At 36.4% G+C, this 15,594-nt stretch overlaps 2 protein-coding genes across 3 annotated transcripts in view; one reads left to right on the plus strand and one right to left on the minus strand.

The window, feature by feature from the left end:
* The window catches only part of GPR155 (G protein-coupled receptor 155), a 44,537-nt gene extending 40,044 nt beyond the window's left edge, over positions 1–4,493 (plus strand). For both annotated transcript variants that reach the window (XM_044669780.1, XM_044669781.1), the window contains 2 exons: positions 229–363; positions 2,463–4,493. In XM_044669780.1, the coding sequence (XP_044525715.1) occupies positions 229–363; positions 2,463–2,763 (436 nt within the window). In that variant the 3' untranslated portion in view covers positions 2,764–4,493. The remainder of the gene's footprint in view (positions 1–228; positions 364–2,462) is intronic.
* A 6,386-nt stretch (positions 4,494–10,879) lies between these two features.
* The window catches only part of SCRN3 (secernin 3), a 37,222-nt gene continuing 32,507 nt past the window's right edge, over positions 10,880–15,594 (minus strand). The window contains exon 7 of the mRNA XM_044666495.1: positions 10,880–11,243. Within this exon, the coding sequence (XP_044522430.1) occupies positions 11,070–11,243 (174 nt within the window). The 3' untranslated portion in view covers positions 10,880–11,069. The remainder of the gene's footprint in view (positions 11,244–15,594) is intronic.

Below are 15,594 nucleotides of genomic sequence, written 5' to 3' on the forward strand. Positions count from 1 at the left end.
TTTGACAGAAATTTAAAATGTGCAGAATTTTTCTTATGTGTAAGTAGTTAAGGAATAAAATGTTGGTGAAGACAGCATACCAGTGTTTTTGGCTACCGATGACATGGGTGTACCTGGTAGATGATAATTGCAATTGAATAGTCACATTTTTATGAAGATGAATATGCCCCTATATAGTGTTTTCTATCTTTCCTTACAGATAGCCTCTTCTTTTATTTTTATTTTCAGATTTGAATTCCTGTGGGGTAATAAAATAACAGCGGAAAATGGATCATCTGTTCCTGAGGAAATCAGAATGACCTGTCAACAGTTTGTCCATTATCATCGTGACCTCTGTGTCCGAAGCATTGTCAAGGAAAGAAGGTGGGCAAATGCCTATTCAGAGATCCCTATTAATTAAAACATTAAATGTTGAACCCACTTTTCAACTGAAATAATACCACTGACTTGTGCATGTTAACTAAAATGCTTGGTAACAGGCCAGTGCATATGAGAGCTGGGTAATTCCTTAAACAAAACCTCTGTAACATACTCAGATCACTTTATTTAGTTTTGAAAAGCTACTAACTTTGATTTCCCAAATAAAGTATGGAAACATGATCTGAGAACCAAGACACTGGGATGTTAGAATTGATGGACATTAGCTATTAATAATGCCTTTCTGAAAAATCTACGCTTTAAATTTAGAAACAACTTCATATTCATTTTCTCCTTTTGATATTACTTTTTATTGAAAAAATATTTTCAAAACAATGACACCCACTGCTTTACTTTTCAATCTCAAGTCCTTGTCTTTATGATATCTGAATAATATCAATAGAAACCAATTAATTGATCTTATCATCTGAGTTCTTGCTATAGAATATATGGAAGATATTGAAGTATGAAGAATAAATCTGTTGCCATGAACATTTAAAAAATCGTATAATGAGGAAAGTTAAAAAGTCATTTATCAAGGACCAGTATTAAAAACCAGAGTTTTCCTTTGTGAGAAGCAGACATTTGGACTGGCAAAATCAATAAAGAATAACACTTAAAGGGCAGCTAGGTGGCTCAGTGGATTGAGAGCCAGGCTCAGAGATGGGAGGTTCCAGGTTCAAATCTGGCCTTAGACACTTCCTAGCTGTGTGACCCTGGGCAAGTCACTTGACCCCCATTGCCTAGCCCTTACCACTCTGCCTTGGAACCAATACATCGTATTGATTGTAAGATGAAAGGCAAGGGTTTAAAAAAAAAAAGAATAACACTTATGAATAGTTTCATTTAGCAGTTCAACAGGTCAAGAAAATTGGCCTTGTAAATTTTTAGAAGGAAATTTCATTTGTGATCTTTATAGAAGTTATGAAGGAGAAAGGGAACCCTGGTGCTGCTGTGGCTTTTTGAGGCTACTGAGCTATATGGTTGTGGGGTAATAGTAAGTCCTCCCTGTTTCCCCACACATACCTCAGATCTAATAGCAACCTTTTTCCCACTGTAAGAAAACATCATAGCAATGTCATCAGAAAACATTAAGTGCCAGGAACTGCACTAGATTTTAATATTCAAAATTAACAGTAAGAATGGAGGTTCAACCACACTTTGTTTAGGACATTATTCTCACATCTGAGCTGCCTAAAATTTGGTTTACAAATTAAGATGTATTACCTGAAATACATTTTTGTGTTCATTGTGACATTACTTTTTTGAGATATTTGTGCATATTAGCTTTATGTGATGTTTGTATGATTTTAAAAAGTCTACTCATGTGATTAAATGTATTCTTTTTTTTATTACCTGCTTTCCTCATCTCATCTTGATTCTTGATTACTTCCTCCATTTTGACTCTGTAACAGCTCTTTTGCTTGACTGATGCATTTATTGAGTGTACTGCATGTCTATTATGTGCTTCTATTAAAATTTACAGATTCATTTGGTTCTCTTTCCTCCACTTGCCATTAACCTTATTCATTTGCTAAGATGTGAGGAACCATGCATTAGGAATGCATTTGAAATAATCACAAGTATCCTACCAAGTACTTTTTTTATTGTTTTAGTAAAATAAGTTTTTAAGTTTGATTAAATTCATTACCTGAGAAGCAGTTTGTGATTTACTATAGTTTTAGTGCATAATGAAAACATTTGATATTTTTATAATCAAATTTCATTTGTAGTCAAAGCTATTACAAAAGATGTTGCTATTGTATGATGATCTGAATATGAGTTTATAATATGTCACTGTTGTGTTTAGCTTTCCATGTATTAGGTTTCCTATTTTCATAAACATAATGATCATATTTTTTAAACCATTACAGCTTAACAAATCATTAATCTCCAAAGTGGTTTCTTTTCTTCCATACTTTTTTACATACCAACTATCATGCTGTCTTTCCTTATTTCCCCATTTTTCCTTGCCTGTCCCCTATTATGCAGTGCTGATACCAGATTTACAGAACATATGGGTGAATCATTCCTTTGACATACAGGTGTGGAGCAAAGACCTCTGCTGGAACTTTCTGTGGCTGTGACCTGGTGAACTGGCTAATTGAAGTTGGCCTGGCCTCTGACCGTGGCGAAGCAGTGCTATATGGAGACAGGCTGGTACAAGGAGGAGTTGTCCAGCACATTACCAATGAATATGAATTTCGGGATGAGTATTTGTTTTACCGATTTCTTCAGGACAGCCCTGCAGGGAGTCCTATAAGCTCTAATTCAGTCGCATCCTCACAGGGCAGACAAGTAGAAATTGAGCACTCATCCCCTACCTCACTTTCTCCCAAAACCTAAAATATGTGTATATAAAACTCATAAGGAAACTTTATCAAACAAAAACCAAAAACCATTTTCCCCTACTATATCATTATTATTAGAAAGCTCCTATTGAATATCATAATCTCCAGTTTGGGCAAAAATTGTTAATGATTGATTTGCATGAAATAGTTTAATATAATTTTAATAACCAAATAAGCCACTTCTCCAAATTGCTGAATCTTGCAGTTGGAGCTGTAAATGAATCTCGTGATTATGTATACTTTGCACTTACCAGTTGCACTTCATGGAAGGACTCTGAAAATCATTTTATTAAGAGGTCTTCCTACTTCTTCATTTTCTTTGCCCAGTTTCTTGACAAGTGGTACACATTCAAGCCAGGAACATGATGCATTTTTTTAAAGTTATTCCTGCTTTTCTATCAAAAGGTAGGGAATGATCTCCACAAATCTATAATAGAATTGAAAATTCTCTACTCTTAACTTATTGTGCATGTTATGACTAGAGCAATTTAACTTACATTACACTCCCAAAATTATTACTATAATTTGTGATATATACTTATAATTTTGCACATCCCATCTCAAGAAATTTTTGCACATGTCATCTGAACTGCTGTTCAGAGAAATTAAGATAGGAAAGAAGTAGTTCATTTCCACAATCATTTATCTTGTGTCTCTCAACATCATGCTCTTTGCTAGGCTCTGGAGATACAAAGATAAAAATGAAAGCTTTTTACATATTTCAAACTATTTTTAAAACAAATCTAATATGCTGCTATAAATTTTAGAATTTAATTTTGGGCATGCTCATTCCTAAGCATCTACAAATTCAAGTTATTCATGCTGTGTGCAGTTATGAAATATTATTCTTGGTTTGAAATTGGTGGGGGGGAAATGGAGAGATAAAAGTGATCATGTTATCTCTGAGTTACTCAATGTTCAATGCCCTTTATTTCGTAAGTTTTGTCACTTTTTTAAATGTCTAGAAAATATTATGCCCAAGTTGTCTTACTTTTTAAGCCCTATTCACTAGCCCTTATGCTCAATTTTTAGCCCTTCTGCTGATTTAACTAAAAAGTATTTAGTTTCTTTGTATTTAATTGCATCTAACTTCTGTATGAATGAGTTTTTTCTATTTTCTACTTGGATCCTTTTTTTAAACAAGTGAATAGGGCTCATTTTACTACCCTTTTTAAGTCCATGGTTTTTTTTTTAAATGAAAACCTTAGTATATTTAACAAGAGTAAATCCAAACACTTTGCTATGACATTTGTTTTCAATTACATTTTAGAGGTGGAGCATTTTTTTTGTTATGTAGAGTCACTTTGGCAGGGAAACCTTAGTTTTTTACATTTTAATTAAGTGATTGTCTTAATGCTCTGGAGTTTAGACTGATTTTAAGCTTAAATATAACATATGCCAGGTGGAACTGATTTATAGCTGCAGTATTTGAGATACCAACTCACATGCATGTAAGCATCTCAAATTTCAATTAAGAATCAATTGTTTTGCCTTTGCACAAGTCATTGCATAAGTTCTCTTAAAGGGAAGCAGAAAACTGTCTGCATCTTTTAGCACAGACAGTACATACAGAAAACTTTTGATCATTGTGATCTGCAGGTTTAGTTAACTTTGTTATATTAAAATGTTTTTAGAATTAAGGATATGTCAATTTTACCGAATGAAAATCTTTGTATCTGTGACCTCAATAATATAGCAAATTTCTCAATAAAATAGCTCTTTTAATTTTTGTTGCAGAAAATGTTTTTCTTATAATTCTTTGAATAATGCAAAAACCACATGAGGTCTTTTCTGTCATTCCTTAATGCCAGTCTTACTTTAGTGCCTTCAAATTGTCCTTTTCTTAAATAGTACTTTGTGATTTCTGCAGTGTTTTGTGCACTGTAAGCACTAAAGATGCTGAATGAATGAATCTGGGAACCTATAATTTTCTCTTGCCTTAGGTGCCCCTTTCTCCACTCTAGCAGTCATTCCCTGAGTCCAGGCCCTCGTCACCTCTCATCCAGACTTTTGTAGTAGCCTCTTAATTACTCTCTGTGCTTCAGGTATCTTCCTGAATGTGCCACAGAGCCCAAAATGACGTTCCTAAAGCTCATACCTGACTTGATCTGTGAGCAGTTGTCTTGCACAATAGGCATGTAACTTAATGCTTTAAGATAAAGAGAAGCAGGGGAAAGGGTATTTTTTTTTTTCAGCTCGCCCCCTCTGAAGCATCTTGGAGTTAGTGCAACATGCCTGAAATATTTGTTAATGAAGAAGCCATTTAATTTCAAAAATTTTGTTTTTCTTTCAAAGCACAAATACTATATCAGGTGTCTAAGTGGCACCAGGAAAATCTGAGTTCAAATTTGGCCTCCATGAACTTGAACAAATTACTTAACTTCTATTTACCTGTTTCCTCATCTGTAAAATGGTGATTTAATAATAGCACCTACCTCCTAGGGTAGTGTGAGGATCAAATAAGATAATATTTGTAAAGCACTTAACACAGAGCCTGGCATATGAGGTGATATATAAATGCTACTATTATCTTGGGAATTCTGAAAAGTGATCTTAAATCCAGAGTATTAAAAATTATACATTATACAATTACCTCTAGAAGTTTCAGTCTGTTTTAAAAAAAAAAAAAAGGTAAAATATTTCACTAAATAAAAGACCTTCTACTGGGAACAATTTAGTTACCTACTCCCTTCCATCTCTCCACCCCAGCCCTTTATATAGATGAGGAACCAACATCTGACTACCCATTCGGTGTTCTTAACATTGCTCTCGTTGCCAACAATTTATTGAAAAATCTTACTTGTAGAAGAACTTTTAAAAATGCACTTTGATAGAAATATAGAATAAACTCTGAAGTTTTCAGTTGTTTATTATAGATTATATTAATAATGCAAACATTAAAAGCTAAATTGATAAATGCATACTTTGCATAACTAACTAAAGAATTTTTAAAAAACCCTTACCTTCAATCAGTATCAATTCTAAGGCAGAAGGATAGCAAGAGCTAGGCATTTAGGGTTAAGTGATTTACTGAGAGTCACACAAAAGTGACACTGAGGTAACATTTGAACCCAGGTCCTCCCACTCCAGGCCTATGGTACCTAGCTTCCCCTAAAGAAAGAATTCTTAACTAAATAAATACCATGTAGAGGTGACCATAGAACATTAAAGCTGAAAAATGTTTGCATAGGAAAAAATTAATACAATAGAATTAGAAGGGGTTAATTAGGAAAAAAATCTTTGCAGCAAATGTCTGAGAAAAATCTGATATCTAAGATATATAGGGGAACACACACATTTGAAAAGAGGAAGCACAAGCTATCAACAACCACATGAAAGAATGTTCCAGATCACTAATAAATGCAAATTAAAACAACTCTTAGATTTTACTTTGTGTCAATCAGATTGCCAAAAACGTCAAAAGACAAAAATGATAGCTGTTGAACTGGGGAAGGAAGGCACATTAATGCACTGTTGGAACTAGGAAATAGTCCAGACACTCCGGAAAGCAATTTGATGTTCTAGTGAGAAAGTCACTCAGTACATATGACATTTGATCAAGCAGTGCCATTATTAGGCATATTATTCTAAGAAGGTCAAACACAGAATAAAAGGTTTCACATACACAAACACATTTAAAGGCAGCCCTTTGTAATAGCATAGAGCTAGCAGGAAATTGGACACCCACTGACTCCTGGGGAATTAGTGAACAAATTAGTGAACATATCAGGAACATAATGGAACATTCTTGTATCTAAGAATGAGGAATTCTGTGAAACTGGGTTAGATCCGTATGAACGAAACATTATGAGTGAATACTTTCCACCGTGAGCTCAGTATATAATGCCCAGGATGTAATGCTGAAAGAGTAGGAAGGCTGAAGTGCTTCGGCCTGACTTCGGAGGACTCGGTGGCGCCCTCGTGTGTGTGGGACAAGGCCTGCATTTCCAGACGAGTTCGCGATGTTACTCTGCTTATTCCTTACAAAGAAATGGGGGGGGGGGGGGGAGGGGAGGGAGTGCGGCGGGGCCTCATCGGAAAATAACAGCGATCCTAAGGAGAAGAGCATCCATGATACACCTACACATGCCTGTGGGACAGGGGTTGCTGCTCCTCCCAGGCCACATGGGTTAGGATGGCTCTTCCCTGAGAGGCAACAGAAATCGGCCCTAGTTTAGGGACATGGAGGGCCTTAAAAGGCTCCGGCCACACCTCACTTGCCCAAGCTTCCTCTTACCAGGCCTGTATGGCTGAGGCCTTCCGCACAGGGAGGGATATCTCAAGATTATACAAGTCCGCACACCGTGTGGACACATTCCCATATGCAAATGAGGGGCCTATCTCCCCAAATCTATGAAGGGCACCATACTGAGCTATGCTCTCCCTTTACCCGGGTTAAATTCTGTGGATGAATAGGCAAGCATGGGGCTGACCCCTAAGGAAATAGAACCCGTGTTCTATTTAATAAGCGGCGAAGGCAGGGGTCAGGGTAGCTCGCTTGAAAAACCATAGCAGGGTTTCCATGATCACAGCATGCTCTCTGGTAACTATCTCCTCACATGGAACTCTCGCGGTGAGCCCACGAGTGCCATGTTCTCGCGAGACTCACTAAGGAGAAGAAAAACATTTGTGGTAGCGTGTGAAAAGTGGCCTGAAAGTCTTGGCTGGGCCCGTCCTGTGGCCAGATGGCTGGTCACTGAATATATTACACAGGTATTGGTGAAATATTAAAATAGCCAAAGGAAGGTCTCATGTGCCTAGCTCCTTTATGGAAGGCCAACCGTAAAGATAAAAAGTAACACTGGATCGAGTGCTGTCAGCACCAATGGAGGGAATACTCACATCTATAGATAAGGGCATCATATATTTACCGCTGGTAATTACAAATACTTTATAATTAGTGAGTCTGTATACATCATCTCATTTGTATTATAAATACTAGAGATAAGACATAAAAAGGCATTAAAGAGAAAGTCCTAAACCCTATAGGTTCAAATACAAGCTTCCAAATGCGTTCTTCTGGGTAAAATAGATACTAAGTTCTGGGTAAAATAGATACTTTGTAAAATAGAAAAATACAAAATAAAAGTGGCACTCCTTGCTGGGGAAGATGTTTTACATGCAAAGCTGCCTAAAATGCAGGTAGCTTTCTATTGATACCCATTATAAAATCAGATGTTTCCACAGAAAAATGACCCACTAGACAAAGATCTTTTTTGACATGGAAGAAATGAAGATGATGGTCAGACCCTTCCCTTTTATCTTAGAATCAATACTGTGTATTGGTTCCAAGGCAAAAGAGCGGTAAGGCCTAGGCGATGGGGGTTCAGTCACTTGCCCGGGGTCACACAGTTACAAAGTATCTGAGGTCAAATCTGAACCCAGGGCCTCCCATCTCTGGGCTTGGCTCTCAATCCTCTGAGCCATCTCCCTGCCCCAAGTCCTGGCATTCTTAACCTTTTTTTGAATCAAGGACCACTTGGATAGTTTGGTAAGGCCTATGGGCCTCTTCTTGGAATACTATTTTACAAAGAAAATTAGTTTTATTGAAATGTTTAAAGAAACAAGTTCCTGGACTCCAGGTTCATAACTTATGAACAATGGAATCTGAACACTAAAGTAAAGAGACTAACAGAAAAGCTGGTGTCCTACTACAGACCCTGTCAGCTTTTCCATACATTCCTAAATGATCCCCTAGAACACCCCACAGTGCTAAATCCTCTCAGCATTGTGTTTCCCCAAAGCCAGCTCCAACGGTCAACCACTCTACAGGTAGGCAAATGGCACCCATGCTAAAGTGACTTCAGACATCAAAAGGTTTTGGTGTCACAGTTTATTATTTTCACAAGTCAACTGCAATATTTAGTACTAATTAATATCAACATAAAAAAACAAATTGTGTAAATGCACAAGGGGAAGTAGTAAACCTCATCTGCACTGGTAGATTACACAGAGAAAGCAATATGATGAAAAGCTACATGATGTAGTAAAAATAAAATTGAACCTAAGAGTTGAGACCCAGGTTCCAATCCTGACTGCCACTAACCTAATGCTAGCCAAGTCACTACTGCTTTAAGCCCAATTCCTCATCTGTAAAATGAGGGAATTGGGCCAGATATCTCTAAGGCTTTTTCTAACCACAAATTATTTTATTTTATTTTTTTAAACCCTTACCTTCCATCTTAGAATCAATACTGGGTATTAGTTCTAAGGCAAAAGAGTGGTAAGGGCTAGGCCAGGGATCGGCAACGTATGGCTCTTTCTGCAGGAGCCATAAAGTCAATTTTTTTTCAGGCGCTGTTACAGGAGCGCACACTGTAAGCACTGTACGGCTCTCACGAAATTACATTTTAAAAAATGTGGCGTTTATGGCTCTCATAGCCAAAAAGGTTGCCGACCCCTGGGCTAGGCAATGGGGGTTAAGTAAGTTGCCCAGGGTCACACAGCTAGGAAGTGCCTGAGGACAAATTTGAACCTAGGACCTCCTGCCTCTGGGCCTGGCTCCCAATCCACTGAGCCACCCAGCTGCCCCCCTTACCACAAATTATAACAAAGGGAAAATTAGCCTTGTACAAGAATGGCATGTATATTTTTCTAATATCAATAATCTACACTAAGGGAAACCCCACGATATGCAGAGTATTTATTAAAACATGAGCTCCATAGGCCAAACCTAGGGTAGTCTAAATGTATTATAGCCTTACTTTTGTTGAATCAGTTTTTCCTTTGGGGTGAGGAGTCCCTCCACCAATACAGGACAGAATCCCCACCTCCTCACCATACTTTCTCATTCTATATGATTTTTGAGCATGTTTGTTCATAAATCTCCCATAAAAGATTCATTAAATATTCTTGAGGCCTTCCTTTTAGTATCTTGAGGGTCAATGTGCATTAGATGTACAGTGAACTTTAGATCTTAATAGGGATAGAAATAGGAATTAGACCGGTAATTTTATTGATATAGAAAACTCCCAAATGAGGAAACTCCTACCAATGCAGGCTGGCACCTTCCCAAATATAGATTTAAACACTATCTGCTTGAATTTTATGCTTAAACTCTATTAATTTTCTCTTATGCTATTCCTAATCTCCACCCCTACACACTCCGGAAAAATGGTTATGAGAGATTGAAAGGGCACAAGATAAAGAAAAAAAAATTAAGGCCTAGTTTTCTTCATCTTTATGTCCCCAAACAAGGTATCTTTTTACAGAATGAAATAAAGAAAAGAAGAACGCAAGTTAACAAAGACAGGAAAGGCATATATATGGTATTTAGAAGTATATAGATGGTGGGGGATTGAAATTAATTTCATAAGGTTAAAATATTTTTTTCCAAAAATAATGGAAAATCAACTAGTACAATTCAGTCACAGACAATCTTACAAACAGCACCTTTGTGCTATATAAAGTGCCTAGGCAAAATAAATATATTGAAATTGAGCAGGAGAACAATATGTAATTTTTGAAAAGTCTGTTATGGGGCCTGGCGGTGCACAACTATGAACCCTGTGGATGGAGAGGCTAAGGCTGGCGGGCACTTGCGGTCAAGAGTTGTTGTACTGGAGAAGGTCTAAAGTCAATCAGGTATCTATACTGTGTGACACCAGTATGCGTGCAGAGTTCTGGAGAGGGCAGGTAAGGATGTGTCAGGCTGCTGGAGGAGAGGCAAACCCAGCTCAGATCAGAAAGGAATCAGGCTCAAAGCTTCCATACAATGCAGCAGTGAGATCATGACCATGAGTGGCCAATGTTCTTCCAGCCTGGGTCAGATAGAAAGACCTAATCTCAAAAAACAGTTTCTTGTTCTTGTAATTTTACTCAAGTCTCAGATGACTCATTGGTTTATTTTTTTTTTTACTAAAGTGTTTTAAAGAACAGTCTCCCTAAAGAACAGTCTGTTTTCTTATTATAACTGAAAGATATTTTAGAATACTACATAGTAATTGTATTATAACATATATTACTCTGTACTTCATTCTAAACATTTTGTGCTTTCTCACAAAGCATTAGAAAAATCAACTTGAAATTCATAATTACTTTAACACTGATATGATATTCTCATCTGCTATCTCCAAATAGCTTTTAAGTGTTCTATGAAATAAGAATATCAGTTAAAATTCATGTGAACTTTACTTTCTTTTTTAGTATCCCAGAAAGATAATGGCTTGACAGTTTTACTAATAATCAGATTAAATATCAGCTACCTGAATATTACTAAAAACTGATCAAGTCTACTGAACTCAGAATTAAGATTTAATATCTTAGGACTGCCTTTGAAGGAGACCTCTGAACTTGGTATGTTTACGGAGAGCCAATAATTGGCCCATAAATTTTCATTTCATTTTTGACACATTGAGAAAAAAGATTAATAGTTCTGTTCTCATCAAGACACTTATTCTGAAGGACTGATTCCATCTCTTTGAGTATTTCTTTCTCCAGTATCCTCATCTCTTCCAGCATTTTTCTGCCTTTTTCCTTAAAAAAAAAAAAAAAAAGAAAATTCAAATAAAATGTTATTGCATCACAAGACTTCAAAAGATCAACAAATGCATTTATTTGTTTATTTATTCCTCCCACCTACCAACTTCTTCATGTAAGGATCTTTCATTTTAATTTACAAATAATTTTCATTGGTCTCTCCTATTCCCATAATTTGAAGGCAGAAAGGATAAAAATCTTTTAAATTGCTACCATTCAGACTTTTAAAATAATAGCCCTAGAACGTTATCTAGAATAGGTTTTAAATTCATACTTCTTCACCAAAGTTGGAAGTAAAAGGAAAGAAAATTTCTTTATAAGGACTTGGAAAATTCCAAGATACAAACTCACACTTATAAGATTGGCTAATACAACCAAAAAAGAAAATGACATGTTAGAGAGGATGTGGGAAAACCAGGACACTAATGGACTAATTGGTGGAACTATGAACTGATAACAACCATTTTGGAGAGCAATACGGAACCATGCCAAAAGGGCCATAAAACTATGCATAGTCTTTGACCCAGCAATATCACTGCTGGATCTGTATCCCAAAGAGACCAGAGATAGAGGGGAAAGAACCTACTTACACAAAAATATTTTTAGCATCTTTTTTTTGTAGTGACAAAGAATTGGAAACTGAGGAGTTGTCCATCACCTAGGGAATGGCTGAACAAGTTGTGGTATATACTATTGAGCCATAAGAAATGATGAAAAAGATGAGTTCAGAAAAACATGGAAAGACATATGTGAACTGATGCAAAGTGAAACAAGAAGAACCAGAAGAACCCTGTATACAGTGTTATTAAAAAGTAGGTAATCTGAGTGGGTCTCCAAGGCAATTTGGGTGTGAAGAAGGATAATGGGGGTAAAGGTGATTATAAGGTGATTGGAGGAGGAATGAAGGTGCAGGAAGGTATATAGGAGATAAGGGAAATGGGATATGTAGGAGAGGGCAGCTCAAACAGGTTTATTCACAAAGGCTAGAGACAGAAGATATTGGGGAAGATAGGCTGAACCCTTCCAGGCAAAGAAAGGTATCTCTATAGATACAAAGGAGTTGGGCCAGTCAGAAATGTTTCAAATCTGCCCCAAGTGCTTCTCTAGTCAGTTTCCAAAGTTCCTCAAGGGAGGAGTCAAAGGGGCTCCTCCCTGCCATAGAAACTGTTAGTAAGAGGAAGTCTCCAGTAACTACTTTCTACAAAATAGATGCCCACAGTTCCCTCAAGAAAATAAAAGGGAGTGGGGGAAGAAGAGAGGGAGAAAGAGAATTTGAATTACAAAATATCAGACAACAACTGTCAAAAATGATTTATACATATCATCGAAAAAAAAATTTTAAGTTAAAAAAAAAGTCTGAGGTTTCCCATCTGTGAAACCATTACTCTACATTAAATAAAATTTTCTGATAGGGCATAGAAACATTGCAAACAAATGCAAAAGAGCAGATATGATAAATGTCACCTTCTCAGATCATAATGCAATAAAAATAATAATTAGTAAGGGCACCTGGACAGGCAAATCAAAAACTAATTGGAAATTAAATAATATGATCCTCCAAAACCAATTAGTCAAAGAAAAAATCATAGAAACAATCAACAATTTCATTGAAGAGAATGACAATGATGAGACATCCTACCAAACTCTGTGGGATGCAGCCAAGGCAGTATTCAGGGGGAAATTTATATCCTTGAGTGCATATATATTCACAAATTAGGGAGGGCAGAGATTAATGAATTGGGCATGCAACTCAAAAAACTAGAAAGCGAGCAAATTAAAAATCCCCAGATGAAAACTAAATTAGAAATACTAAAAATCAAAGGAGAAATTAATAAAACTGAAAGTAAAAGAACTATTGAATTAATAAATAAAACTAGAAGCTGGCATTTTGAAAACACAGATAAAATAGACAAAGTACTAGTCAATCTAATAAGAAAAAGGAAAGAAGAAAACCAAATTGACAGTATCAAAGATGAAAAGGGAGACCTCACCTCTAATGAAGGGGAAATTAAGGCAATCATTAAAAACTATTTTGCCCAATTATATGGCAATAAATATAACAATTTAAGAGATATGGATGAATATTTACAAAAATATAAATTGCCTAGATTAACAGCAGAAGAAATAGAATACCTAAATAATCCCATGTCAGAAAAAGAAATTGAACAAGCCATCAAAGGACTCCCTAAGAAAAAATCGCCAGGGCCTGATGGATTCACAAGTGAATTCTATCAGACATTCAAAGAACAACTAATCCCAATACTATACAAATTATTTGATATAATAAGCAAAGAAGGAGTCCTACCAAATTCCTTTTATGACACAAATATGGTACTGATTCCAAAGCCAGGTAGATCAAAAACAGAGAAAGAAAACTACAGGCCAATCTCCCTAATGAACATAGATGCAAAAATCTTAAATAGAATACTAGCAAAGAGACTCCAGCAAGTAATTAAGAAGATCATCCACCATGATCAGGTGGGATTTATACCAGGAATGCAAGGATGGTTCAACATTAGGAAAACCATCTACATAATTGACCATATCAACAGTCTAACAAACAAAAATCACATGATTATCTCAATAGATGCTGAAAAAGCCTTTGACAAAATACAGCATCCATTCCTATTGAAAACACTGAAAAGTATAGGAATAGAAGGACCTTTCCTAAAAATAATAAACAGTATGTACCTAAAACCATCAACAAGCATCATATGCAATGGGGATAAATTAGAAGCCTTCCCAATAAGTTCAGGAGTGAAACAAGGATGCCCATTATCACTTCTATTATTCAACACAGTACTAGAAACACTAGCAGTAGCAATTAGAGAAGAAAAAGAAATTGAAGGTATCAAAATAGGCAATGAGGAGATTAAGCTATCACTCTTTGCAGATGATATGATGGTCTACTTAAAAAATCCTAGAGAATCAACTAAGAAGCTTGTAGAAATAATCAACAACTTTAGCAAAGTTGTAGGATACAAAATAAATGCACATAAATCATCAGCATTTCTATATATTTCCAACACATTAGAGTAGCAAGAGGTAGAAAGAGAAACACCATTTAAAATCACCCTAGACAATATAAAATACTTGGGAATCTATCTACCAAAACAAACACAGCAATTATACGAAAACAACTACAAAACACTTTCCAAACAAATAAAACTGGATCTCAACAATTAGAAAGCCATTGATTGCTCATGGGTAGGATGAGCTAATGTAAGAGGGAGATTTTAGGTTTTTTATAGATATATATTTAAAGTGTGGCCGCTAGGAATCAACAATTCAGATTGATTCCATAATTAAATTAGACCCAAGTCAGGATCAGGTTAATGAAGTTTATTTACAATTAGGAAGGTAAAGGTAAGGAAATAAAGAGAGGGAGAGGCTAGTCCAGGCCTACAGAGGCCTGGACAGAGAGAGAAGGTTAAGAGGCTAAATAAATGAGGCTACAAGCCACGAGGCTTAGCAATCAGGTAGGCTGGAAAGGTAGAGTTTGGAAAATCGCCAAGGTAGGCCCAAGGAAGTCAGCTTAACTTACCCACATGACCATTCTGAGTAGAAGCTGCCTGAGGTCTCCTCCGAGATCCTTCAGCACCAAGTTCAAAGCGGGAACTCCCTCAACAGGAAGTAACCAACATACTTAAAGAGAAAGTGTCTTTCATCACTTCCTGTGGGTCCACCTCTAATTCAAGTGGACAAATGGCAGTCTCTACACTGATTTGGACTGTCCAAAGGGCAGTCCCTAGTTCTTGATTTGTTATTATTGTCACGTGTGGGTAACTCATCTCCCTCCCCACTGAGGGAGGCGGGGATGATAATTCTCCAGTAGGTAGAGTTTAGGCTATGAATGGACTAGAGCTAATTCTATTTACACACTAACATAATAAAAATGACCATTCTATCCAAATTAATTTACCTATTTATCGCCATACCTATCAAACTACCAAAAAACTTCTTTACTGAATTAGGAAAAACTATAACAAATTTCATTTGGAATAACAAAAGGTCAAGAATATCAAGGGAAATAATGAAAAAAAATGTGAAGGAAGGGGGCCTGGCAGTACCAGATATTAAACTATACTATAAAGCAGCAGTCATCAAAACAATATGGTACTGGCTAAGAGACAGAGAGGAGGATCAATGGAATAGACTTGGGGTAAATGACATCAGCAAGACAGTGTATGATAAACCCAAAGAGCCCAACTTTTGGGACATGAATCCACTATTTGACAAAAACTGCTGGGAAATTTGGAAAACAATATGGGAGAGATTAGGTTTAGATCAACATCTCACAACCTACACCAAGATAAATTCAGAATGGGTGAATGACTTGAATATAAAG

Source organism: Gracilinanus agilis, chromosome 3 (assembly GCF_016433145.1).
Source record: "Gracilinanus agilis isolate LMUSP501 chromosome 3, AgileGrace, whole genome shotgun sequence".
In the NCBI taxonomy this organism is placed as follows: Eukaryota; Metazoa; Chordata; class Mammalia; order Didelphimorphia; family Didelphidae; genus Gracilinanus; species Gracilinanus agilis.